This window comes from Lissotriton helveticus, chromosome 3_1 (genome assembly GCF_964261635.1).
Source record: "Lissotriton helveticus chromosome 3_1, aLisHel1.1, whole genome shotgun sequence".
NCBI lineage: Eukaryota > Metazoa > Chordata > Amphibia > Caudata > Salamandridae > Lissotriton > Lissotriton helveticus.
Genome location: NC_136061.1, coordinates 1,230,693,510 through 1,230,719,587, shown reverse-complemented (window position 1 = coordinate 1,230,719,587; position 26,078 = coordinate 1,230,693,510). Strand labels below are relative to the sequence as shown.

Here is a 26,078-nt window from a genome sequence, read left to right as displayed (position 1 = left end):
ATGCCCGCATACAGGCTACCGGGCACACAGGCGCATCAGGCGCAGAGCCCAACTGGATCCAGGCACCTTTACCCAGCTGGTCGGTCTTAGACTTTCTGAGGCATACCTCCATGGTCCCTGCTGTAAGATTGAGGTCCCCAAACTGCAGCCCCCCATTATGATCAACGCGAGAGGACCCCACTATCTCCCCCAGACGAAATGCCCCATAAAAGGCTAACGAGAAGACTGCAGAGAATAACGTGCTCTCAAAGGCCGAAGTGCACCGTCTAGGGAGGGCGTCTAGCATCCTCCTCAGAGTCCCCACGTCCAGGGGCCTCCTACTGTCCCGCTTAGGGCCTTCCCTCCTGGCCCACCCAGTCAGAGCTCTCTTGACTACATAAGACATCCCTGGATCATACAGGCCCGCTAATCTAGCAAAGAAACCCACAGAAGTGACGTGCGTCCTGGCATAAGAGAGCGACTTGCCCTGGTCATAGATGTGCTGCAGAAAGTGAAACATAGCTTGATCAGAATGCCAACATGAGAAACCCGCCTCTTGCACTAATGTCCTGTAATACAAAAAACACTGCTGATACGTTTTCCGAGTGCGGTCACTCAATGAGGCACCTACCAGCCCCGCTAAAGCGGGGCTCCAATCCTCCACAGTGATGGTGGGAACACCGTCCTCTGATCCTCCGCTGCCGGATGGAACCTCCGAAACTCCTGCAGCTTGGAACGAGACAAAGCATCAGCAGCATGATTGTCGACCCCTGGAATGTGTGCTGCCTTAAACGTTAAATTCAACCTCAAACATGCCAACACCAACCGTTTCAACAATCTCAGCACATTCTTACACGTGGCCCCCTGCCGGTTAATGGCTTCAACCACAGACATGTTGTCTGACCAGAATATCACTGATCTGTTCCTGAAGTGCTCTGCCCAAACAGACACTGCCACCAGTATGGGGAACAACTCCAAAAAGGCTACATTTCTTGTCAAACCTGTTTTGTGCCACTCTTCCGGCCACTCCGCCCCGCACCACTTAGGCCCGAGGATAGCCCCAAAGCCAACGCTGCCTGCCGCATCCGTAAACAATCCTAACTCAGAGTTGGTCACCGGGGCGGACGGCCAGACAACCGTGCCATTGAAATTCGCTAAGAAATCTCGCCACACTCCCAAACCACCCTTTACTTCGGCCCGTAGGCGCACTCTGTGGTGCTTCTGTGTTAGGCCCACCATCGCCCTGGCAATAGATCTAGAAAAGGGGCGTCCCATGGGGATGATCCTGAGGGCGAAGTTTAGCTGTCCCACCACAACCTGAAGCTGGTGTAAAGTCACCTTCGTACAAGCCAAGACTGCGTCAATGGCGTGGGAAAAAGACTTCACTTTGTCTTGTGGTAACCTGCATTCCCCCGCCACCGTGTCAATTTCAATCCCCAGAAATGTCATGCATGTATCAGGACCCACTGTCTTGCCCGGGGCCAGCGGAATATTAAATTCCCTGAATAAGGCCACCAATTGGTCCAACGCCTGATTACAAGCCGTGGAGGCGGCCGGCCCCATAACCATGAAGTCATCTAAATAATGCACAACATCCCTGCAGCCTGTCTTATGAGAGAACAACCATTGTAGCATGCAACTAAAGGTCTCAAAATACCTACAGGAGACAGCACACCCCATGGGCATACACTTATCATAGTAAAACTGCTGGTTCAGTTGGAATCCCAACAGGTGATAATCCTCCGGGTGAACAGGCAACAGGCGGAAAGCGGATTCTATGTCCGTCTTGGCCATGAAGGCGCCAGGCCCTAGTGACCTCACTTTATTCAAAGCTACGTCAAAGGACGAGTAAGATACTGAACACAAAGTTGGGTCGATAGCATCGTTCACAGACTCTCCCTTGGGGGCAGATAAGTTATGGATCATCCTGAATTGCCCCGGTTCCTTCTTCGGTACTACCCCTAGGGGTGAGCAGACAAAGCCTGGGAGCGGGGGGGCCCCGAACGGGCCAGCTACACGCCCCGCACTAAGCTCCTTCTGCACCTTCAACTCAACCACCGCAGGCATCGCCCTCGCAGATAACAGATTATTGCAAAACCTAACCGGGGGGACCCCAAGAGCTGGAATGCGAAACCCCTCTGAGAACCCTGAGTACAAGATTTTGGCTGCTGACCGGTCTGGATACTGATTCAGCCAAAAAACCAGTTTCCCAATGTCCACCGGGGTGGGCAGCTTATGGCTGGGAGGGCTTAACCTCTCTGCCCCCCCCTCCCCGTTCCTTGGATTTTTTAATGCACTTGAATTCGGGATGCGAGGGGTGCCCGCAAAAGGAGCATGCGTGCCTGAACTTGCACTTGTCCGGCGGCCAGGTGCACACCTTCCTGTTAAATTGCCAACATGTCCCCCGCTTATCCCCAGGTCCCCCCTGGGATGTCCGAAAGGGCTGTCTATTGTTTTGCGACCCACATGCTTTGGCATTCACACTTTCCAACCACACATTGACCTCCACCTGGTCCCAACCCATGTCTGGGTCCTGCACCTTCTCCCATCTGAAATCCCTATCATAATCCAGCCAGGCTGTCCCTCCATGCGTCGTGTGCGCTTTCAAAATCCTGTGCATATAGTACACCAATGGCCCCGCCAACTCTGGCTTCTTCTCAATAACTACTGTGATGAACACCTGGAAACCAAATAGCCAGTTCGTGATAGTTTCTTCCACCCTCGGTCTCCTATCCTTGGAGGAGTTATCCTTGCCCTCCTTGTCCTTACTCTCCACCTCCATTCTCTTGGGCCTAATCAAAGCAAATATATCTACGAATTCCCCCTTCCAAATTTTTTCCTTCATATCGGGAGATACGTGTGTAGCCAGGCGGCCTGGTTTAGACAAGACATAACCCTGGCCACCCCCCACCATCGCTCCCGCCCCGGGCTCCGGGCCCTTCATCTCAGGCTTACCTCCTGGAGTACTGGGGGCACAAGCGGGGGCCGCCACCGCCGATGGGGCCACCGGGGCATTCAGAGCCTGCGTCCTGGCTAACAGCGCCAATTGCTCCTTGATCTCGCCTAGTGGGCCCTCATCCTTATTCCCCGGGACCCAAGGCGTGACTGCCGGGACCAAGGTCGGTGCCACGGCTACCGGAGGAAGAGGGGGTGCTGCGCCCGGAGCTCGAGTGAGCGCCTTCAGGGCATTTAAGATTTCCCCCAAAGCGCCCCCCGTCCCAGCGCCCTCGAGTTGGGGCTGGGCGGGTGGGCTTACTACCACTGGTGGGGACACTGCGACCTTCTCAGGAAGCACCGGGGGAGATCCCAGCGCCGCTATGGCCCCCAAGATTTCCTTCAAGATGTCACCCGTAGGCACAGGGGCCGGGGGTATCGCCGGAGCACCTGGTGCCGCTGGGGGAATAACAGGCGCTTGAGGCGCGGGTAGAGGGGCCCCTGGCGCTAGTGGTGTAGGCGAAGGAATTACAGGCGCTTGTGGCGCAGGAACAGGAATTACTGGAGGAGCTGGAGGCGCCGCCAGTGGGATTACTGGCGCCTGGGGCACCGGAAGAGGCGCTACGGGTGAAGGAATTACAGGCGCTTGTGGCGCAGAAACAGGAATTGCAGGCGCTTGTGGCGCAGAAGCCGGAATTACTGGAGCTAGAGGCGCCGCCCACGGGAGTACTGGCGCCTGGGGCGCAGGAAGAGGAGCTACGGGTGCAGGCGGCGCCAATGGGGGGGCACTCGGCGAAGGAACCCTCGGAGGGGGGGGCAGCCCCGCTCCCCCACCGCTCCCTTTCTTCTTCTGCCCACGTGAGCCCCTAGGATTCTGTGCCCTCGGTTTCTTGGGCAGGGGAGGGAACGCCGCTTTGGGCGGAACACCACGCCTGCGTGGGCGCTCCGCAATGCTCGGGGTCTCTCCCTCCGGATCGGAATGGGGCCCCTCAGACTCTACTTCACTGCACTCGTCGTCCCCGTTAAACTTCTGGAGGAGCAAGGCCAGTAACTGCGCAATCTCCGGGTCTTTGCCCTTGCGCTTATGGCTCTGCCCCCTGGGTGCCATGGTACCTTCTTTGCACCGCTACCTACTACTCTGAGTCCCGCTACCCTTCTCCCTCGCCCCCACACCCACCCTGCCGCCAGGCGACGGAGCTCTGCTGCCCTTTCCTAAGGCCGCTGCAGGCGAACGCGGGCCCGCACCACGCTCTCCGCTCCCAACACCTCACCGGGCTGCAGCAGGAGGAGGCGTCAAACAAGCCCCGGACCCGCGCCCGCCCCCAGCCTCAGCTAACCCCGGCACCTCACCTGGCGACCCGGTCGGCGCTCTCTCCTCCGCTGCACGTCGAGGTTCGTCGGCACTCCGTCAATGTCCTCGGGGGTCAGACTATGGGGCGGGGAAGCTACTGGGCGACCTAAGTTTAACTTAAAGTTTAAAGATTAAAACTAGCTGACTAACGGACAGGGAGTGGCGATCAGGTCCGGCGCAGGCGGGGAAAGAGGCCGAGTTGACCGTGACCCAGACCTAAATAGGTCATGGCCTCTGCCCCACGCCCCCACCGGACGTGCGTCACGCGCCCCCTGACCCGGAAGTACTTCCCAGGATGGCTGCCCATAGGGCAGCCTCCTGGGCCTATGAACCAATGGCGGCGCGGTGTGGGCCGGGGGGCCGGGCCCTAAAGGCGGGCTCGTCTAGCCTCGCCCTTGGTATGTACATGACCAAAGGCAGTAGTCTGGTGTGTATTAGAGGGCACGCTTCCAGAAAAAAGATCACAACTCAGGGTCTGAGAATGGTTATAACAATCTGAGGCCTCAGAGTGCATTCTGGATTGTCATGCGAGCAGGGACAACAAAAGTCAGGATAGCAGACAACATGCAGAAAGGTCGTTCAGGACAGGATTGCACACATTCTTCACCATAAAGGGGACATTCCTGTCCCAACACCAACCATGGACAAATTAGCCTTCCATCCATTCAGAGTGGTAAACCGAGCACTACACGTTGGGCCACAGTAACAACTGTTACTTACAGCGCACTGAAATGATCGGGGTGCAGTACGAAGTACTATATACACAACGCGTTACACATTGTTGTTCTGAGTTCAGAAGTTAATTGATTGATTAGGGAACGGCCCGGGTTTCTACAGAGAGATTAGCACTGCAGATGGGCTTTCTTCCAAATGCTCCAAATCGGTTTACAAGCGACCCGAGGCGCTAGGGACATGTAGTAACCTTTCCAGAATTACACCTCACAGTGACATTAGACGGCAGAGACAAGGAAGGGTCACAGAGTTACAGACTGACCACCACCCCCAAGACAACAAATTGCAAACGTGCACTTGCTCAACTCACCCCGCAAAGGCTGGGTCAGAAAGCAATACAAACTCCAAAAGGTAAAGCTTCCTGGTGACAACGTAGGTCATAGTTGGGTAATGGAGAGGTAGATGTAGAATACAGGGGTTCTTAGGAGAACTGAATTGCGAAAAGGTGCCCAAAGAATATTTGGTACAAAATGGTGAGGAAGTATAGGCCACACACTCAGGACGCCACACTATTGAAACAATCGAAGGGGAAAGGAAGAGGGTTCACAGAAGTGCTGCCAAGTCCTGGGCACTCATGTACGGGAGTATTTAGAAAAAATCACTAAAATGTAAGTCCATGAGAAAGATCAATTAAATACAGTTCGCAGAGGAGTTGTTTCTTGTTTCTTTTAAATTTCTTTGCGTTGTAAATCAATCAGCATGGTACAACCAGCAGACACGTGTTTCGTCAAGGGAAAGGAGTCCCACGACTCTTCAGGGCTGTGATGATGGAAGCAAGGCTGCGTAATCGAGATGCCAGTGATAACTCAAACCCGGCAGGTCTGTACCGCTGGGTGTAAGGGAACGTGCCCAATCTGTAAGGGGATCTGAAAATACGGTTTCGGGATTTAAATGGAGCCACGGGAGATCACACAGGTGTGTGTTAAATTGTGATAGATTTGAGTTAGATAAGTGAGCTGTGACCCCCGGCTTCACGTCAATTCCACGTGAGAGAGGGAAAGTAAAACGAAGACATGGATGTGTCAAGAGTCAAAATTGTAAGAGTATTGGAAAACGTCCTCCGTGGCTTGCCTCCAAAGAATAATGGCACCACAACTTCCTACTTACTGAAAACCCTCTCTTATCTATACCAGGGCTCGCAGAAGTGTCCGGTCACTTCATAGCCCGCATCAGTCAGTCCAGAATAGCGCCTCGTGTCCCGGGCATCACATAACTTGGCACTGTTCTATAATGAAGCAACACACTTACGTGGGCTTCCCCATCACCGTGCACATCAGCTGTAAGGACTCCCCTTCTCTCGTGAGCCCTTGTGGGTAGGACACCGACAGCAACACTCTGGGCTTATCTGTGGGAACAAAGGCAATAAGAACATGTTAGTAAATTGTCCTTCTACGCTTTTGAGACTAAGTACAAACTTACATCAGCCAAATAACAAGTAAATCCAAAGCAACAAATTCTTCAGATGGCGAAGAAACATCAGTTTGAACAACCTGCAATTTTGAGCACGGCATTCATTAGGGGCCAGATGTACAACCCTAGCAATTTGCGAGTCGCAAATTACGTCATTTTGCGACGCAACATTTGTGACTCACAAATAGTTACATACAACAGTGTCTCACACCCTGTTTGTGATTACTAATGGGGTCGCAAATTGCCTGCCTCAATATTCATGAGGCAGGTGTTATTTGCGACCCCATAAGGAATGGCTAGCACTCCCAGGGATGGTGGCCTGCTGGGTTCAGCAGACCACCATGTCGGACACTGCTTTCTAAATAAAGCAGTATTTTTTATGCAGCCTGTTTTCTGTTTTTTTTTTTTTTTTTTTTTTAAAGAGTAGGCAGTGGTCCTTGGGACCACTGCCCGGTTAAAAAAAATATTTTTAACGTCAGTCATAAAGGGAAAGGGGTCCACTAGGGACCCCATCTCATTTGCGAGTGTGTTACCACCCATTTGAAATGGATGGTAAACTGCAAGTGTTGTGCAGCCGCAATTGCACCCGCAAAAAACAATCTTACATTGAAGTGCGAGTCGCTAATAGGAAAGGATACCCTGGGGGCATGCGCCTTTTGCGAGTCCCTAATTTTGTGAGTCGGTAACAGGTTAACAACTCGCAAAATAGGGTTGGTAAATAGGGCAGACCTATTTTGCGGTCACAAACGGGTCGATTTCCTGCTTGCAAGCGCCAAGGGCAGTACATCTGGCCCAAAGTCACTTACAATACGAACTGCAGCGCATCCTAGCCTAAAAGGGTTGAAAGGCTCAAGAAGCTGTGATGATGCAGGTGCTCTATGGTGGGCTGCAGCCGGAGAGATCAGCCAAGAGTCACAGAAGAAGTTTTTAGACGCCAATATGTCTGCAGTCAGTCACGGGTCAAGGATGTTTTGCACAAGCACTTTGCTTCACACCACAGTTGCACCCAGGTCATATCTCCCAGGTGACCATCTTTCCAAAAACAATTTCAAGATAGTGAACTGCCTGAAAATTAGCCATTTTGCCTGTCAGGTGCTCAAAGGTGACCCTGAACACTTGCAAATGTGGCTAAACAGGAGCCACTCAAAATGGTACCCGGTTTGACCACCAGCCGTACAGGAAATAAGACCAACCCTTACATTTATCCACATTGCTTCTGAAGTTCCTTTGGCCCATAGGCAATTCAATTTTACCTCTTGTGTGGTGGCTTAGGCCCAGTATAAAAGTAGTAAGTACACTAAATCATTACATTTTCAAACCTATGCTCATATTTTTAATGGGCTCTGTGGGTCAAATTTGGGTTGTTTTGTAAGAAAAGATCATGTCAAGCGTCTACCATCCGGTCAATTGACGATGGATGAAAGATGTTCCAGATCGTAAGTAGTATCACACGCTTACCAAGAGATGCCCCAAAGCAAAACTTCATTATATGCTAGAGCCCATTCTGCAGCTTTTCATCCTTATGCATTCATTTCATCATGAATGTATTTCTACATAAATGTTTCTTTATTATCCGTGCCGAGAGTCTTCAAGAGTGGTTTCAGATTTCAGATGCGATGCACCACACTACACTTGCTGTGGGATTATGTGGCGACCTCGAGATGCTACCCAAAGTTACCATCTACCAATCACAACTTGGGTACAGATTTATCCCCTTTTCAATCCAAGTTGATGATACGACCATCACCACCTTCCAGGAGGAGGGGTCTGGCAGCCTCCTTATGATGTATGCGAGTTTATGCCTGGCACCTTTTTCTATCTTGATCATTACACTGTGGCTCTAATCAGGGGGTCAGCCATTTTCGGACCCAAGCGGATACCCTGCCAAAGCAACCCTTATTGGGGAGGTGGGGGGGGGGGGGGGGGGGGGGGGGACACCCCTGGCTACTACATGGATGAGACTTAACGTACAACAAAGATGTGACCTTTACTTTTAACAAAGGAAACAAATCACCTGTCGGTGTTTTAGCTCACGTCTGTTGAATCTTACAATGGGTAGCCACTTCTAGGAAACCCCAGGATAAAATTATGAAACCTAGAAGCGGGAAGAAACAGAAGCAACCCTCTGTGGATTTAGAAGCACCTTGGCTTCAAGGGTGTTTTCACCCCAGTGATGGAAGATAGTGGTCCAGCAGTCCTGAACAATGCTGGAGGGACTGGTAAGTAATTATGGTGGTCGTTGTTCTTTTGAAGGGAAAACCTAAAGTCTACCAGCGGACTACATCAACTGCAAAGCAAGTACTTCCAACCATCCCGCCCTCCTGACTCCCACAATGATGGTCAGATTTCCACTTGTTGCAAGTCACCTAGGGATCCGACCCCCTCGCTTCCCCTGCGTCCCCTCCACCCGTCACACCATTGTTTACATGCATCAGCCACCACTGGCTGTTTTTTCAGCAGTACATGGTCTTGCAGCTGGGTTGATCTTTGAAGTTAGTCAACGTAAAGGACCCTCATTCACATCCATGCCGAGTCGAAGCTGCAAACATTGGGAGGGTATCGAACTGATAGGTTTCCTTTTTTATCATATTAATGAGCGATACTGTGGTTGGCGGGCAGCGTATTGCCACATCAATCTACGCTGAATGCCTTTGCATGGAGATGGTGTACAGACTGGATGGTGGAGACCTGGAAGAGGTAAGAGTCCTTTGAGAAGTGGTAAAGCCCTCTGCTGGGGCAGTGTCATGAAGAATTCAACTGTACTGCATCCCGCCCCCTTAACATCTACCAGGACTGAATCTTGTTTACTGATTTTTGCTCTGCTTTGATCTGCCTTCCATCAAGGGACGAGGTGAGTAAAATTATATTTTATTACGAATGGTGCCACTGTAAAGGGCGGTGCTAGTAGGGCTGGTGGCCCATTCGTAATTGTCCTGCACTTCCATCTTCCCCTTGTCCTCCACTAAACCAGGTGACAGCTGCAGCCAACAGAAAAATGCACTGGCCTCTCAGCCTTGGAAGAACAAATTTCACATGTCACTTACTGTTGAATTCCTAGGTGAGTATTTGATTTTCAGGTCTCGACTGGACAGCGCACGTTCTGTCCTTGCATGTCTATTTTCCTTGTTTTTTTTATTTTAAAAGGGGCGGGGGTTACAGCCAGCCCGTTACACGCCACTGGTTGGCTTCAAGATAACTGATTTTCTTGCTTCTCATTGGTTCGTGCCTCTGGTTGAGCTTTCCCTTCCTCTGTCAGTCCATTCCTTGCAGCATGGACCGAGAACAGTTTCCGGTCCATGGCCCATGTCTTTCCACTTGCTGTGTGCTTCCGGAGCGCTTTTTTTTTGTTAGCTGTTACACTCCATAGGAGAACATGTGTTTGGGATTTCCTTTCCACTCTGGTGACATGGTGTTGCTTGCTCCATCGCACCCTCCTCCTCCAGCTTTTCCTGTACCCCTCCCACCCTCCTCTCACAATTTGAGATGTTGCTTACCCCCATGCCCCGTCTTCGGTTTTGCAGATCAGTCCCTTCCCCTGTCATTTTTACTTCTTCCTAGGATAGCGCATCTGCTCCTCTGCCGCCTGTTGCATTGCTGCTGCTGCTATAGGACTAATCCCCTTTGTTATTATAAAGGTCCATCGATTACACATCTTCCCAGAGCTGGCCATCTGCAGGATTTATATGGAGCATAATGACAAGACGCAAATGCTCATGTGAAGACTAGATGTACATGAGTGCACCAGGGGCAAATTAGTTTAAAATCTTGAGACTAACTGGTTGCTTCAGAGGGAACTGCACAGGACTAGCCTTGTGTATGTCTTGGCTCGGATGTGTGACGCAAACAGAAATACTACATGTTGGTGCAAAGTCTGACCTTGTGTTCAGCCACACCTGCCTCAAGGTCAGAGCAGGATAGCTGTCCAATTGGCCTTCCATACAGTAAATGCATGATATAGTTGGGGAAGAAACAGGACAACGGTGCATCTCCCTTCACTTTCAGCAGTGAATGAATAATATTTCTCTCTGGCGAGTTTGGATGGGCAGAGCGACCTCGAGTGTATTAATTTCAGAACATTAGCAGCTGCATCAAAACATGCATTTCACATTCTTTTGCCACGTTGCTGCCTGCTGTGCAAACCACCTACCCAGAAGTGAGCAGGCGAAAGTGGCAGAGATGCAAATGGCCCACGTCATAAGTGACATCTTCAACCAATCTTGGCTTTTTAGCCAACATCACTTTGAATTCTGGTACTTCTAGTTTCGTTTTTTTAGGTCTCGCCTAGTGAAAGCAGCGCATGTGCTGCATTGCCTTGTCAACGTTGCAAGGACACCAAAAACTCGCTCCATACAAAGCGGTGGTGACTGAAAAGCAAAGACTAGATGGCACAAAGATATTTGGCAGCCAAAAGGGGGTTGGCATGCGGCCAGATGTGGGACACCTCTGCAACGCTGTGTTCAAGTCTCTAGAAGAGAGCTTTGTGTCCCTGGCTACCAAGTGACCCCATTCCCTTTCTGCTACATTCAAGCCTGGCTTTTTAGTTAACGTCTCTTTGCATGTTGAACTATAAGCCCATACTTTCATTGGGACATACAGGGCTGGACGTATACTACCTCTGTTGACCAGGACCATCTGGTCCGTCTGGTGTCAAAAACCACTTTCACAACTCTGGGTGGAGGACTGCTCCCCCCCCCCCCCCCAACCACCCGGCCCTTCCTACGTCCCTTATGCTGTCCGTGTTGCCCCGGCCCTTTCCTTAGGAAAAAAAGAATGCTTTGTTGTTGCCAGTGCTGCCGGCATCATAGCACTTTTTTCCTAACTTTTAGCCGCATTGCTGTACAAAGTCTAAAAGTCAGACATTGCCAAAGCAAATAGCTCTCTCATAAGCGACACCTATTGTCCATATCAATGCTTCTTCCAGGATGTTTGTGGTTGTTTTTATGCAACATAATACTCATGTAAAACCTACTATGGAAAAGTGCGTACTATAGGGAAGCGCGCCATTTGGACTCGGGATCCCGGCCACGCCCTCGTGGCTCTTCACCGAGGGATTGGGCGATGCTGAAAGCAGGATTTACTTCCGGGCTCACCGACGCAATGTCACTTCCGGCCGGGGCCAGCCACGAGGGGGGGGGGGGAGAAGACGGCGGGGGCCTATTTACGGCAACTTGCCCAGGTCCTCGTTTATAACCGGTTAAGGATTGGGAGCTCAGGTGGAAGCCTGTGTGAATTTCTCACGGTGCCCATCAGAGGGTCATAAAGGGATTCCGAATAAATGCTTAAATGCTCATCCAGTCCTTGGCCTCTCAGCAGTGTGCATAGAGCACTGGTGAGGGTTGCAATTCTAAACGAGATTATATGCAAATGTACATGAAGGAGGTACAAAGCTGTCAAAATATTGACCTGGTGAAAGTGAAAGAATATAGAGCTTGGGCGTGTTGTGGGGGGTGGGGGGAAGAAGATTCAAGGAAATCTTTGCAGGAGAGAGTGAACAGAGGGTGCTTAAGAGGAAAGAGGAGGTGTGAGATATGCAGTTTGAAGGGTGTCAGAACAGAAGGATCTCAGAAGAAAAAGGTGCCAGTGTCCAACTGGGAGACTCCAGAAAAAAGTGGTGCTAATAGAAGAACAGGAATGACAACACCAGAGATCTGTCCCTTCAACGGAGGGGATTGGTATTCGGATCCATAGTCTGCTTAAAATGTATACACGACGAGGCGCCCCTGTTCATTTTACTGAAATAAAAGGGCTAGATGCGTGAATGTGAGGAAGCAAACATATGTCAGACACGGCCAGTGATAGAACAGCTCAACACAATCTGGGCAAAGGCACAATCAAAAAGAACAATTATATTAAAAACCAGGAACGATTATTTTGGGGGGGGGGGGGGCGGTATTAAGTGAGATGAACGGGGAGCTCGCGGATGCTCACAAACACAAAGGTCGAATCATTTAAATCATATTAGAGTTTTTATTTCCCCGAGGAACAGCGCCCCCCGCTCTCTGCTCGGCTGCGCATTATTAACAGCCCGCCATGCATTACTGCCTTTCCTCGAATAACGCGACGCGCAGAAATCTATAAAATCGTCTTAAGCAATTTAGACTGCTCTAATTTCAGATGCAGTGGTAAATCCTCTCCCGGGACAGCAAACTGCACACCGCGCATTTTAATGTACTAATCGCTCTCCGTCGCCGTTTGCCTCAGTTTACTGAAGCACTGGTGCTGTGGAGGGCAGCAGGCCTTTTTAGTAACTTCGGCACGCGTGCGGAGGCGGGCAGCAAGAACTTTGGGGGTCTGCTGCCAGGTCAGTCCCTTTGTGAAGGAGGTCAGGCCATTACGCCATATGCCAGGCAAGACCGCCACGAGCAGCCGTCCAAAATATCAGTTTAACGTGGACAAAAGTCATGGTTGGTGACTCCTCCCCCGCCCCCCTTTAAACTTCTGTTCGCTTTGCCCCCTTTTACAGGCTGAATGCTCGGATTGATCAACTATACACACACAGAGTCGGCTTTAGGGGTTACGAACGGCGCAGCCGCACTGGGCGCTGACCTGGAAGGAGGTCATTGACCTATAAAAGAGGGGGGTCGCTGTGTTTAGGAATAACTTACAAATTAAAAGCACCTGATGCAGAGTTTCTAGTGCATCCAGCTTTCAAGCAGCAATCCATGTCACGATAAATCTTGTGATTAATGTTCCTGCTAGAGAGAAGCATCCCAGAATTTTTAGGTGGCAGTTTTGACTCACCATCCCTGCTGCAAAGAACAGATCTGTATGCCATGTGAATAGCGGATTGGATTAGTAAAGCCAGACTTTAAAACAAATTACATGTATGTTAAAGACGGTCTATGGAGAGATGAGGGGCATGGGGGAGGGTGAGCCAAACAAAAAAAAAAAAAAAGATTGTACTGGGTGCCACCAGTGCCAAACCTGGCCCTGTATACACATCATGCTGTCCAAAGCAGACGCAGGGGCTCAGTTTGGTCCGTCCTAATGCAGGGGTCCAAGAAATCCATTTTCTTCCACGATCTTTTAGTCTATCTTCTTGGTCTAAGCTGCTTGCTGATGTGCACGCCCCTCCCAATGGAGAGAGGTGAGAGATGAAAGAAGGTACAGAAAGATGACAGCCAAGGATAGACCTACACAGAGGGTGCAAGGGTTAGGAGCCAAACAAGCCCGTGTTCTAGGCACAGCCTGTGCCAGTTACAATAAAGTTACACCAAGGTTTCCTAGACGAGTCAGCACACCCCGTGGACACGAACAGCGCAATCGTCTTCGTTCCTCAAGTACGAGATGTTCAGCCAGAGCTGGGCTGTTAGTTCATATCACTTAGTATTCGTGCGTTTGCAGTTATTTAAACTTCAAATAGTAATAGGACATGGACTAGAAATGGATGCGAGCGAAACACCAGCACCAGAGTAACATTTCAGTCTTGAAATGTGACAAATTGATCTCTGCATGAGGTGTATTGCGATGAGCTGCAGTCACCCGTCGAAAGAAATGAAGCTAAAGTTTACTGTCACGATCTAGCCTGGAGCTTCCCCTGGGAGTCAAGGATGGTCATACAATAGGCTCATATGAGAGCAGGTTGTGTACACTAAAGTTCCATTTACACAGATATTGATACCAACTAGATAGGGGAAATACAATTCCGAGGATTCACTCAACTTTCTGGTTAGCATTCGAAAGCCAAAGATGTTTCACTTGAACACAAGACCCTGTCCACATCAAGGCAGGGTCTTTTCAAATGGTATAACACGAAAGAAACTGACTTGATACGTGCATATGAACGGGGAACATTTCTATTCAGAAACAATCACTTCCTCGTCAATCGACTCCGGACAACATAATCCCCAAAATTGCTTGTAATGTATTTGTAACTAGATGCAACAATGTCCTTCTGGTCAATTTCACATGGTGGCCTACCCCAATGGTTCAAAAGCGTGTACAATTATGTGCCATAGCTGCTACAGACAGAACACAATCAACAGCCACTCTTTATCTGGAGCCAGGGCCATGCCCCACAAACAGATTATTCCAGAGGGGAGCCCCATAAAAACATTGGCAAAATGTACGTCACCAGCTGAGAGGCTCAAAGGAAGTCCAATAAATGCCTGGTGGTGCCAAAAGAAAGAAGGAGAAAGGCATTCAAGTCTGGTAGAGGTAGCATGGTGTCCCGGGGCAGAGGGGGATACTGTACAGCACAACATTCAATCCCATGACTCTCTGGACATGACCATACCCTGCTTCCACTACTGAACCGTACCGAAGAGATGCCGCTATGGATCAGCTGGGTTCAAAACTCCATACCAAGGAGCTTGAGCTAGGACTCTTTATTCGTGCGCTCAAACTCTTAACATGACCATGTGGTGGTGCCAGAGCTGGATACAGAGATTCGCTTGACTAAACTGCATGAGGGTTCTAGAGTTTAATGAAGACCGCTCAACGCGACATCATGCTGGGCTCAGAATTCTACATGTGGCAGTTCTACACACAAACACACAGGGCTAATTTGATGCTTTGCGAACTTTGGACAGCATGATCATACACTGGATTAGATATTGGCACTATAGGCACAACGGCCACATGCTCCAGAGGTTTCATCCGCGTAAATGAAAATCTCAGAAGAAACCTTCACCTCAAGCGGAATAAACACCAACAAGGAAAGCACCGGGCTTTGTAGGAAGACCCTGCCTGGGGTCGGAGTCAGCATGTCCGTGCTTTGGAAGTTAGGTGTGAGCTAGGGCAGCAGGTGCAAAAACTTGGATGCAACAATCTATCCACCCTCCTCTGCGCGAACAGCATCTTAACAGACCAAAAATGAGCGTCCTGCTACGAAACGTGGCAAAGGGGAGCGGTTAATGCCCCAGAAAATCAAATCACGAAACACTTTGCTGAATCCGCTGCTTCTCTCATATACAATATGCAAAGTGGGGGGAAAAAGGAGAAATTCAGTAACGTTGAAAGGGGTCGACCTCACGCTGCATCAAACAACGTATCCATTTATGTGCAAAATCTCCTGGCGATGAATTACCTCCGCGTTAATCACTCGGGTGCCCACCGTGCAATTAATGTCTTCATTCGACCAGAAACAGTGCTCATTAAGAGAAGGGCAGAGTGTGCACATGGCTGAGCGGTAACGAAGTACTACACCACCTCCCGGCTCAGGGGGGGCGCACAGCGGTTACCTGGAGTCCGCGTTCCTCTCTAAAGATCTCACTGCACGTGAAGTTACATCAGCGCATTAGCAGGCATAGATTAATTGCCCTGTTAAGCAAGCAACAGCAAAACGAACTGGTAAAAGTAAAGTAGAATTTGGCACCCTTGATACCGCAGTGCCTCCAATGTGTACTTCCATTAAGTGCCACGTGGGCATAATATGCCCCCATTTTCTAAACAAATAAAAATGCATCGAATATATGGCTTGTGAAGTGGAGTATGACTAGTTAGGCATGCACAAACAGTGGGTAGATACACCAGTAAGGATTGGTGCCAGCAAACCTTCCTGGTTTAATGTAGGTGTGGCAGCCATGTTGGAACGGGGCTGTGGTCAAAGGTCCTCATTTGGTGCATGGTCATCTTTCACCCATTTAGAAAAGTACATCATTTGAAAGAACCCTTACGATTATTGAACAAGTCATTTTGATTTAAAGGAGGCTGAGATGTGAATAAAAGTGCATTCTGCACAAAGATTTGCTTTTTATAAAACATGAGGTAACTACTGATAAACTAGACTTGCTGATCCAATACGTGTTACTCCCTTGGCATGATTACAAACCTTCCTTTTATACAGATGATTTTCATGACTACCATCTTTTCATGTGTAAAAACATGAACTCAAAATTGGCTTCCCACCATTGGATCGATCGGATAGGACTAGGACACACAGGCCGAAAGGCTGCTTGAAAGGAGCCCAGACATTTAAATAGGGATCAATGGGAAAGAAGAATTTGGAAAGGAGGATAAATCAAATAGCCCTGATGAAGTCTCTATGTGGGATGAAACACATTGACTGGGTCTGTTTTTAAGTGTGATAAAATTGGATACTTAATAAAAAGAACTTTATGGAAAAAGACACCAATGTCAGGAACTTAATTGAAAAACGATATATGGAAGTAATTGAAAACAAAAGTGTGACTACAGTTAGATGCAATTAGAATTGGAAAGTTCAATGTGAACAAGGAACTTATGCTGTCCTCCTGATATTGTGAAAGCATTTACCATGGGAAAGCAGGGCACCTTCAACCGAGGATCCAGCAGTAATCTGAGGAGTATATGGCCAATGCAGGGGCAACGGGTCACATTCCATAATGGCAACCCTCGGGTGGGGATACTCTGAACACTCATCTCAGATAGGTTCCAAGGTCACTGCTTCCGGTCAATACTATTGATCCGATACATTTAAACATGAGAAATTGAGCTGCTGCACACACCCCATGGCCTTCCCTTTTGGGGTTCCACCAATGTTATAAGTTATGAACTGGGCTATTTCTTTTCTCTGGGGCTTTTCTTGGGGGATCTGATAGCAGCACAACACCAAAAAGCACCAACAGCAAGCTTGAATGCAGAATTTGATTTCTTTACTATTTAATCAAGTTTTATAGCTTACAAAAGAGCAGACAGCTGTGCATTTCTAAAACATTGTACACGCCACCAACTGGGCCTGGGAGTCCATATCAAGAGACCAGTGACTCGCATCAAGAGCCCGGTGACCAGAAATACACCGAAGGCAGCGCGAGAAGCAAGCATGCAACTGTGATAGAATATTGAGAATGAGAAATGAAAAAAAAATAGCTGCTCCATCTGTACATGTTCAAATGCATTTCTAAAGGGCAGTATTCCCGTTAACATCCAGCGCACTCCCCTCCGCTGCCAGGCTACTCTGTCTCCTGACTGCATTCTCCACCCACACACATCAGCCGTTCGTTCAAGCGGCTGTAAGTGATTGTGAGGACGGCCGGCCTGCATCAGGGAGCGCGGTCAACAGAAATGCTATTTCCATTTTCCATTTCTGGCAGTGCCAGGCGAGCGAATGAAGACTGACAGGCTGTATATTCCAGTTCACCACCTTTCCCCATCACCCTAACTGTGAAAGCAAACCTGAACGTACAGGCAGGCGCCCGCCAGCAAAGCAGGCGTGTCCGAAGCCGTGCGGATCCAGCATCAGCTACTGCAGGTGCGCCTTGGTCTGAAGCACAGGCGGGGCCAGGCCTTGCTCCGATAGCACCCTGGGTGGAAGGAAGATTGCTGCTGGTAACCAAAAAGGGGCGACAGGGAGTCCTCCCAGGTCAGTCCCTGGCTGGCTAGATCTCAGATTTGTCTCTGAACACAAAAATCCCCACCCTCACTCCATTTAATCTGAATCACTCCCAGCTTAGTTCCATCAAGGTGGTGCCAAGTTATTGGTTGGGGTGGGGAGGGTGTAGGTGTGCGGCAAGAGGTGGTCAAAGGTAGATGGGACCCATCTACCTCCGACCACCTCTTGCCAAACACCGCGAGCTGCGACCTGTGCAGGTAAGAGCGGTGGGACAGTAGGGTCGGGGTGATTTTGACAGACGACCACGAGGGAACAGTGGGCAAGATAAGGGGCCATAGTGTGTTAACTTCGGCACGCTATAAACATGACTATCTGCACTTTAAAAGGAATCACTGGAGCCAAGGTAGAGGGACCGCTTTCTGAGGTACCGAAATGCACACTGCTCCACAAGCCCCTTCAAAGATTGGTGGCTGGGCACAGCATGCGCACGCCAACAACCACCCTGAGCATGGGGCAGCATGGCTCTCAACCCTGGTGAAATTGGAAAATGGCATATCTTTCACCATAGAGAAAGAAAGCAGGGCCGAACTGGAAACCAAAGTCATCCCTAGCATAAAAATTCAAACCATACCCATACTGCCGAAGCGGACGACCAGGGTGGGGGCATAGGGGCTTTCATGGAGTATAGTTAGGCTTTCCTGTTTTCAGTTTTTATTTTTGGTAAATTCTGGTTGGGTTTTTTCAGTGTTTTCAATATCTTAAAAAACAGTTATCAGTGGGTACACATTATCGCGTCACTAAACACAGAAAAAGTGTTTTTCCGGTGTTTATGGAACGTTTTGCTTTTATTATTGCTTGCTTTTTGCACTGAAAGAACATGGTATACAGACAATGTATATGAGGTCCAAATAGATTTTTGCAAATTAATCTTATTGTAGTACACCATACAATACTTCTTCAGTGAGTCTTTGGGTCATGTGCGCTTGTTCTTTCCTTCCCATGTAAACTTCTGGGAAAAGGCCCTCAGCATTCTTAGCCCATTGAGCTGAGAACCATCCACTAAGGGACACAGTTGGGATGACTTTCTTTGATGCCACAAAGCACGAAATGATAAATATTTGCGTTTTAGTTCCTGTGCATTAGAAACCAGTGCACCAAAATGGACTAAAAAGTCAATAGCATCCCTCATTAACTCTTAAGATTGTAAAGATGCTTTCAGCATACCATCTAACAAGTGGCAAGGATCTACTACAGGGAATCACTTCAGCTCGGGTATCAATTTTGACAGGTCATCACACAACTTTTTTATATATGTAGCTGAATCACTGCAAATACAAACAACATCACTCCAATCTTTGTTGACCTTGGAAAGAACCTTTTTTGCAGAGCATTACAAGTGACACTGCGTTCCATGTTTTCCAAAAGTCTGGTGTCATGTTTTCACCACTATCCCAGATGCTTGATGATCTATATATATACTTGTCACTATACCTTGCATTGAATGTTTAAAGCCTGAGGTGTTGACAATTCACCTACTATCAATACTGACCCACTAGAAACTATGGTATGATGTGTTAAGGGTTTTTACCCATTCTCTGTAGGCAAATGTGATGACACATATTAGGAAAGATTTTTATGAAACCAGCCATTTTCCCTATCGGTGAAAGAATCAAATGCAGCCAAAATATCAAATATGAGTTTGATATTTCCTGATTCTCTATAGTATATAACAATTAAACTAGACCTAAAACATGAAACTAAACCCTGCATCTTTGGACCAAAGGCCACAAAACTGAAAAAGTAAAAGGAAGAAACAATATTTCAGTGGCATCCCTAAAGAACAAAACTCAAGGAGAATACTGTTAGCCAGTCTTTCTTACTGCTACTTGTATAACAAAGTTACATTGTATTGACCCCTTCAGGAAGACAAAAATGACTTTCACTCTTTTTCCTTTCTTTGACTGGCATTTAGTTTGTGGTTGTCCAGGTGTTTTTTCAGTGTTTATAGGTTTTCACCGGTGAGGGCTATTTTTCTTTCAGTGGGGTTTTATCAGTTATTATAGGTTTAAACCTAAAACCCCACAGCCTAAGTATAGTGATTGGTTAACCAAGCTATGAAATTTGAGGAGTTATAGTTTAGTATGGATTGGCAAACAAATGTATGCTTCCACTATGTGATTTCAGGGTGCATTTGAGACACCACATTGGCAGATGGAGTTTTTACATCGTGTAATAGTGTTGTGTTGATAGTGTGTGATTAAAAAGCAAATTTAATGTGGTTAAAGTTGTTGATGCACATTTTAACTACCAAAGATATTCATCAGGTATTTTTCGAAAGGTTATTGAGTTATGTTTTGTCCTTTTGTCTAATGTATATTTTCTGTTTCTTTTATTTCAGTAACACTGATATTAATTTTTAAGTGTACCCCCTGATGGACTGTTTAGTCAGAAATGCATTGGGAATTAAGTCAATAGGCATACAATTAATACTGAAGTTGATCAATGCAGTATGGATGGCGACATATGCCTTTTTGAATTCAGTAAATAATTAATTTTGAAAAAAGTAGAATAACTATGGTAAATAAGTTTTTTTTAAAGGTGGATTGTTTGCAGCACTTCATTAGCAACAAACTTTAGTGCATCTTGGGGACAATTTGCTAGATAATTAATAGCTGGGAAGGTAGTTACATGCTCACATCCTCACACAGAGGATGTGTCTAGAGGGCATGCTGGGAACGACATCATAATAAGAATTTCAATAAAGTTGGATGACCTATCGGTAGTGCAATTTTGGGAGCCTGCTTTGTAACTTTGGCTTACAAGGTTGGCTCATGGCAGACCATCCTGCTTTGAAAGCACCCCTTTAGGCTGTAGCTAGCTGGAAAAAGGCAAAAGTATCACTTGCCAAGCCAGCCTTAAAATGCAGCATTCTGAAGATAATAGAATTGCGGCATTTACAGTAATAGTGAAAGCTGATGTCTCCGAAGACCTATGAATGGTGAGGCTTTTGGCATCAGTGAAAGCACGCACGCCTGAAGACACAAGATTGCTGCAACTTTCAACATCAGCGAAAGCACACACGCCTGAAAATCCAATAAGAAGGTGGTTCACAGCATAACTGAAAACCAAAGAATAATGTGGTTCACAGCATTAGTGAAAGCACACGCCTGAAAATCCCAAAAATAGGTGGTTCACAGCATTAGTGAAAGCACACACGCCTGAAAATCCAAGAAGAAGGTGGTTCACAGCCTCAGTGAAATCAAGCACGGCTGAAAACCCAAGATTAAGGTGGTTCACAGCACCAGTGAAAGCACACGCCTGAAAATCCAATAAGGAGGTTCACAGCACCAGTGAAAGCACACACCTGAAAATCCAATAAGCTGGTTTCACAGCACCAGTGAAGGCACACACACCTGAAAACCAAGGAATAAGGTGGTTCACAGCATCAGGTAAAGCACACCTGCCTGAAAACCCACGCATCAGCGAAGGCACACATGCCTGAAAACCCAAGAATACTGTGGTTCACAGCATCAGTGAAAGCAGGCACGCCTGAATACCAAAGAATGAGGTAGCTTTCCCCCAAGTGGAGGCACACATCTGAAACACAGAGATGATGTGGCTTTCCTCATTGGTGAAAGCTGATGTGTGATCAGCAAAGAACAGTATTACTCTAACCCCTCTGAAAACAAGAATGTATTGGGGTGACTTTCCACATCTGTGAAAGCACGCATCTCGGAAGACCAAAGACCGGTAATACCAAGTGGTGCTGACCAAGAAGCCTAGGTGGCTAAGTGTACTTTGTTTGCTGCCACTGGAGTTGTTTCCCTCTGTTCTGTTGTGGTAGAGCCCTAGATGAAGTTTTATTTAGAGCAGATTCCTAAGACACTAAGCACACCATAGGCAAGTCATGGCTATACAGATTCAGTGTGTCAGGAGCTGGGGAACGTGGCTGCTCGCGCAATACCCTCCCATGAGGTTTTGAAAGGGGGGGCACACAGACCCAGTGTTTGAGCATGGGATCTCTGGGAACGGACACTACAGTGGAGTATTGCAGCAAAGGGATATTGCTGATAGACAACGCAGTACAATATCCAACTCTGCGGCGTAACGCAAAATGGTCTCACCTTCAGAATGTAATGAACAGCCCTGGAGTCACCCAACCTCACAGATATTCATTGACCTTAGGCTGAATGGGGACCACCTTAAAGGTTTGCACCCCGCCACACCCCGGCACCATCAGGTCTCTGTGGAGAGACTCCAGTAAAATATGCCAATGGGTGCAATACCACTACAGCAAGGTCATTAATATCAACATATAAAAGCAATGCATTCACTTTATAATTAAGAGAATTCGGTTATTACTATTGTTAACGCGACTCGATACATACCTTGTAACAGAGGCTAGATCGGTATAGTGGATGCAATATTTTCATGTGATAGAACACATGCAATATAGAGAGGTAGGACTGGCCCAAAATGAGGTCGCCTAAGCGAGACACTGTATCGAAGTACTGCTAAACAGTGGCCCTGTGAGCGAGACTGCAAAACATCCGCAAGCGGGAGATTATATGGAGGGACCCTTCAGTGAACCATCCTATCAAGTGGCATCTTGGGACAGACTCAGCAGTGCAGAATCCCAGGTGCTGGGGAGACATTGTAATATCTGAACATGGATGGGTGGGGACAGCATTCCATGATAGGGGTTGGGGAGACACTGCAGTGAAGTAGCCCATCAAAGGTACACTGAGAACAAACCTAAAAGTACAGTATCCTAGCATAGGTGTGTCTGTGGTGAGACCCTGCTGCACAATACATGCACATGGAGGAGGGGCGTCTGTGAAGAGGAAGAGTTCAGTAAAGTAGCTCAACAGATAAGCACTGGGGTGTAACACTGCAGGGCACAATTCATAGATAAGGGCCCTGGGGAGACACTGCAGTTCACCATCCCGGCACTGGGGGAAGTGATCTTCTGAAGAATTCTAAAATGGAGGCTCGGGGGAGGAAACTGCACTGCAGTACAGTATCCTACTAACAAGAAGGGAGTGGGGGAGGAGCACGGGGGGTACCCTGTGGTGCAATAGCCTAACACTAACACCACAGTCTATTAGGAGTTACGGAGAACACTATCATAATATGGGCGGGGCGTCTGGGGAGCCAAATGAATACGGTAAACCAACAAAGGGTCGCTCTGGGAGACGTTCTCAGTACTCAAGTACTGAGAATCTTTGGGAGAGGTAATGCAGAACAGCAGGGGCGGCTCCTTCACTATGGTGGAGGAGCGTAGCCCCACTGCTTTCTAACAGTGCGGGAAGAAAAAACATAAAATGGTAATAACGGAGTTATTACCATTTTATGTTTCTTGGGCGGGCGAGTGCGTGGGGCTGCTCTGCTTATGGAGCAGGGCAGGAGTGGTTTGCCCACTCCTGAGTGTGCAATGACTGTTTTGTCGGCCTTCTTGGCTGCCCAAACCACTCATACACACTTTACCCTTCTCCATGCAGCCTGCCTGCATGGAGACAATGCCCACCCCTCCAGCCCCTGGCTGAGCGCCGTGTCACCGTGCTCGGACCTCTTAGAGGAGGGAGCCTGGCTGCCTGCTTCCTGTTGGACGCAGGAGAGCAAGAGAAGCGAAGACACAGAATCCAGCCTAAAGGTATGTTTTTATTTTTTATTATGACCCCCACACTACCCTGCGTGACCCGCCCGACCACCCCTCTCCCCCCCTGCCCCCAACACCCGCAAGCCATTCCGGTCGCAACTGCGAAACAGTATTCTAACATGAGATGCTTTCGGAAAGATTCTAGGGTACAATCTCCAAACATAAGAGTAATCTGGAGAACGCTGCAGCATGGTACCAGACAGGGGGGATTCTGGGAGGCAGTGCAAGACAGAATCCTAACTTTGGGATGGGGGTTGGCAGAGGAACCACATTGAGGGTAGCATCCAAACACCAGAGTATTTTGGAAATACAATGCAGTGCAGTGTCATAACCTTAGGGTGGTGTGGGTGGGGAGGGTCAGTTAATTTAAACAGCTAAGAATCTCCAGGGGAGATGCTCTGCATTAGAGTATCCTATTATGACGAGTCTCTTTCTGGGTGAGATGCTGCAGGACCAGTGTTCGAATTGGCGATGTGTCGCTGAAACAGTGCAGTACAGTGCAGTGCCTCAACTAGAGGGGGTGCTGGGTATTCATACAGTCAAGTATCCCACCACAATGAGCTCCTGTGGAAAGACTTATCTAGTGTCCTCGCATGGAAGTCTGAGGGACAGGTACTGCATTGGAGCACTGTAATATGAGAGTATGTGGGAGAGAACCACACAGCAGCACAGTAGCTCATCATAAGGCACCCAGGGGGGAGAGAAACCACAGTATAGTAACCTAACAAAGGAGGAAACCCTGCAGAACAGTATTCAAACAGCAGATGCAGCGGGAAGGCTACGACACGCCAGTGTAATATCTTAACATGGGCCTTAAGTGAAGCCACGCTGCAGGATGGTATTTTAACACAACCACATTGCTGTAAAATACATTAATATGCAAGTCTAAGGGGCAGGCGTACTGCAGTGCCAGGGGCTACAGCTGGGTATTCCAGCAGCACTGTCTCGTACCCCTGGGGTACATGGCTAAGCATGCTGTCTCAGTATACAATAAGGGTGTCTCATTGTTGTATATTGTGGTCTCATGTAAATACAAGTTCTGAACAACAAAGTAACATGAAGACACTGCAGTTGTGTGCCCCAAGATGGGACAAGTGGAAACACTCAGTACAGCAATATAGGGTCTCCGTATGGTTTCCTGACATGACAGTGTAGAAGCATTTCTGTACCCAAAGTGGGGATCACTGGAAAAAGGTCATATTAGAGTATGCCACAAATGAGACTTAAAGCAATGGCACACTGCAGTTTAGTATATTACATGAACTCTTTGAAAACACTCCAGTATAGTGTCATGCATAGGTTCACTAGGTAATCACACTGCAGAACCCTTGGGTTTGTGTCCAAGAGGAAGACTATCTCCACATGAGGTTCTAGGCGTAGACTTAGTACAGTGCAGGAGTCTAACACAGGGTCTCATGAGGACACACTGCTGTAGTCCAGGTCTTTTTGAAGATTCAGGAACAAGCAGTGCTGAACAAGACCCAACATGGGGTTATAGTTCGGCCACACTGCACTACAGGATTCTAACATTGGGGTGGCAGTGGAGGGCACACAGCAATACAGTATTTGGGAATATGGGACATCAGTGAAAGTACCCTAAACTGTAGTATCCTAGCACAGGGTTTAATCGAACAGCGTGCCCATGGCCAGCACCTGGGTACCCTTATGGGTGATAAGCCGCGCTATATAAAGCTACAAATTCAAAATGGAAATCTGGTCTCCAGTGAAAGCACACTCCGGTACAATACCTTACTATAGGACCTAAAGAGAAGGCACATACCCAAGTGCTATACCCAAAAATGGGGCATACAGTGGTTCAGTATATCAAGATTGTGGGCGAATAGGGGCATACTCCAGTACAGTATCCCAAATTCAGCAGGGTTTTCTGGAGTGCACACTCCTCTACATTATACCTACTATCCCAACAAGGCGATATCTGGGCACTGCTGCATAATATCCCAAAACTGGGGGCTCTGGAAGAGACTGCAGTGTAGTATCCCAACTCCTGTTTGAATGACTGGCCTCTGCGCTGCAGTAAAGTATTTTGTTGGAGGGTCTCGTAAAGCCATATGGCAGTACTGTAACCGAACACAGGGGCACAGAAATGTACAGTATTCAAAGATGGTGGCTATACGCTACAGTACAATATCTTGGCGCAGGATCTCGGAGGAAGGCCACCACACTACAACATCCTAACACAGTGGTTCCAGGTGAAGTCACACTTAAGGTGACCAGCCGTCAGTAAATTTCACGGACCTTCCGTAGTTTGGAATCTCACGTCCGTTGTCCATGATGATCCCTTTTACGGACACCTTTTGTCCATAATTTTTGGCATTGGGGAACATCACTGTTCCCCTGCCAGAAGCCTCAGCTCCCTGATGGGGCCACCTCGCACTCCTCTGAGCACAAGAGCAGCCCCACCCCTGCCCATTGTCATTCTGTCTTGCGGCTGATTGCCCCATACAGAATGACAATGGACCAGTCTGTGCTCTTACTGCATGTGGTGGCCTCCTCCTGCCTCGCTCTAGGGCAGCACATTCAGTCAGGTGGAATAAATGAACAAAAACGCCCATGCTGCTAGGTGAGAACCCAGTTCATGAAAAGGTGGTGAAACAAGTAAAAAAAAAAAAAAAAAAAAAAAAAGTTATGGGCCTTTCACGGTCTCATCATTTTAAAACTGCTGCATTTTCAATGTTATATTCAACAAAGTCATGGATGTTGCTTTTGCATTTTATGTAACTAGCAACTATTGACGAAGCCAA

General features: G+C 48.1%; 1 protein-coding gene across 7 annotated transcripts in view; it reads right to left on the bottom strand.

The window, feature by feature from the left end:
• The window catches only part of CADM1 (cell adhesion molecule 1), a 678,445-nt gene that overhangs the window by 84,570 nt on the left and 567,797 nt on the right, over positions 1-26,078 (bottom strand). For all 7 annotated transcript variants that reach the window (XM_078681871.1, XM_078681873.1, XM_078681874.1 and 4 more), the window contains one exon: positions 6,245-6,341. In XM_078681871.1, coding sequence (XP_078537997.1) covers positions 6,245-6,341 — 97 coding nt within the window. The remainder of the gene's footprint in view (positions 1-6,244; positions 6,342-26,078) is intronic.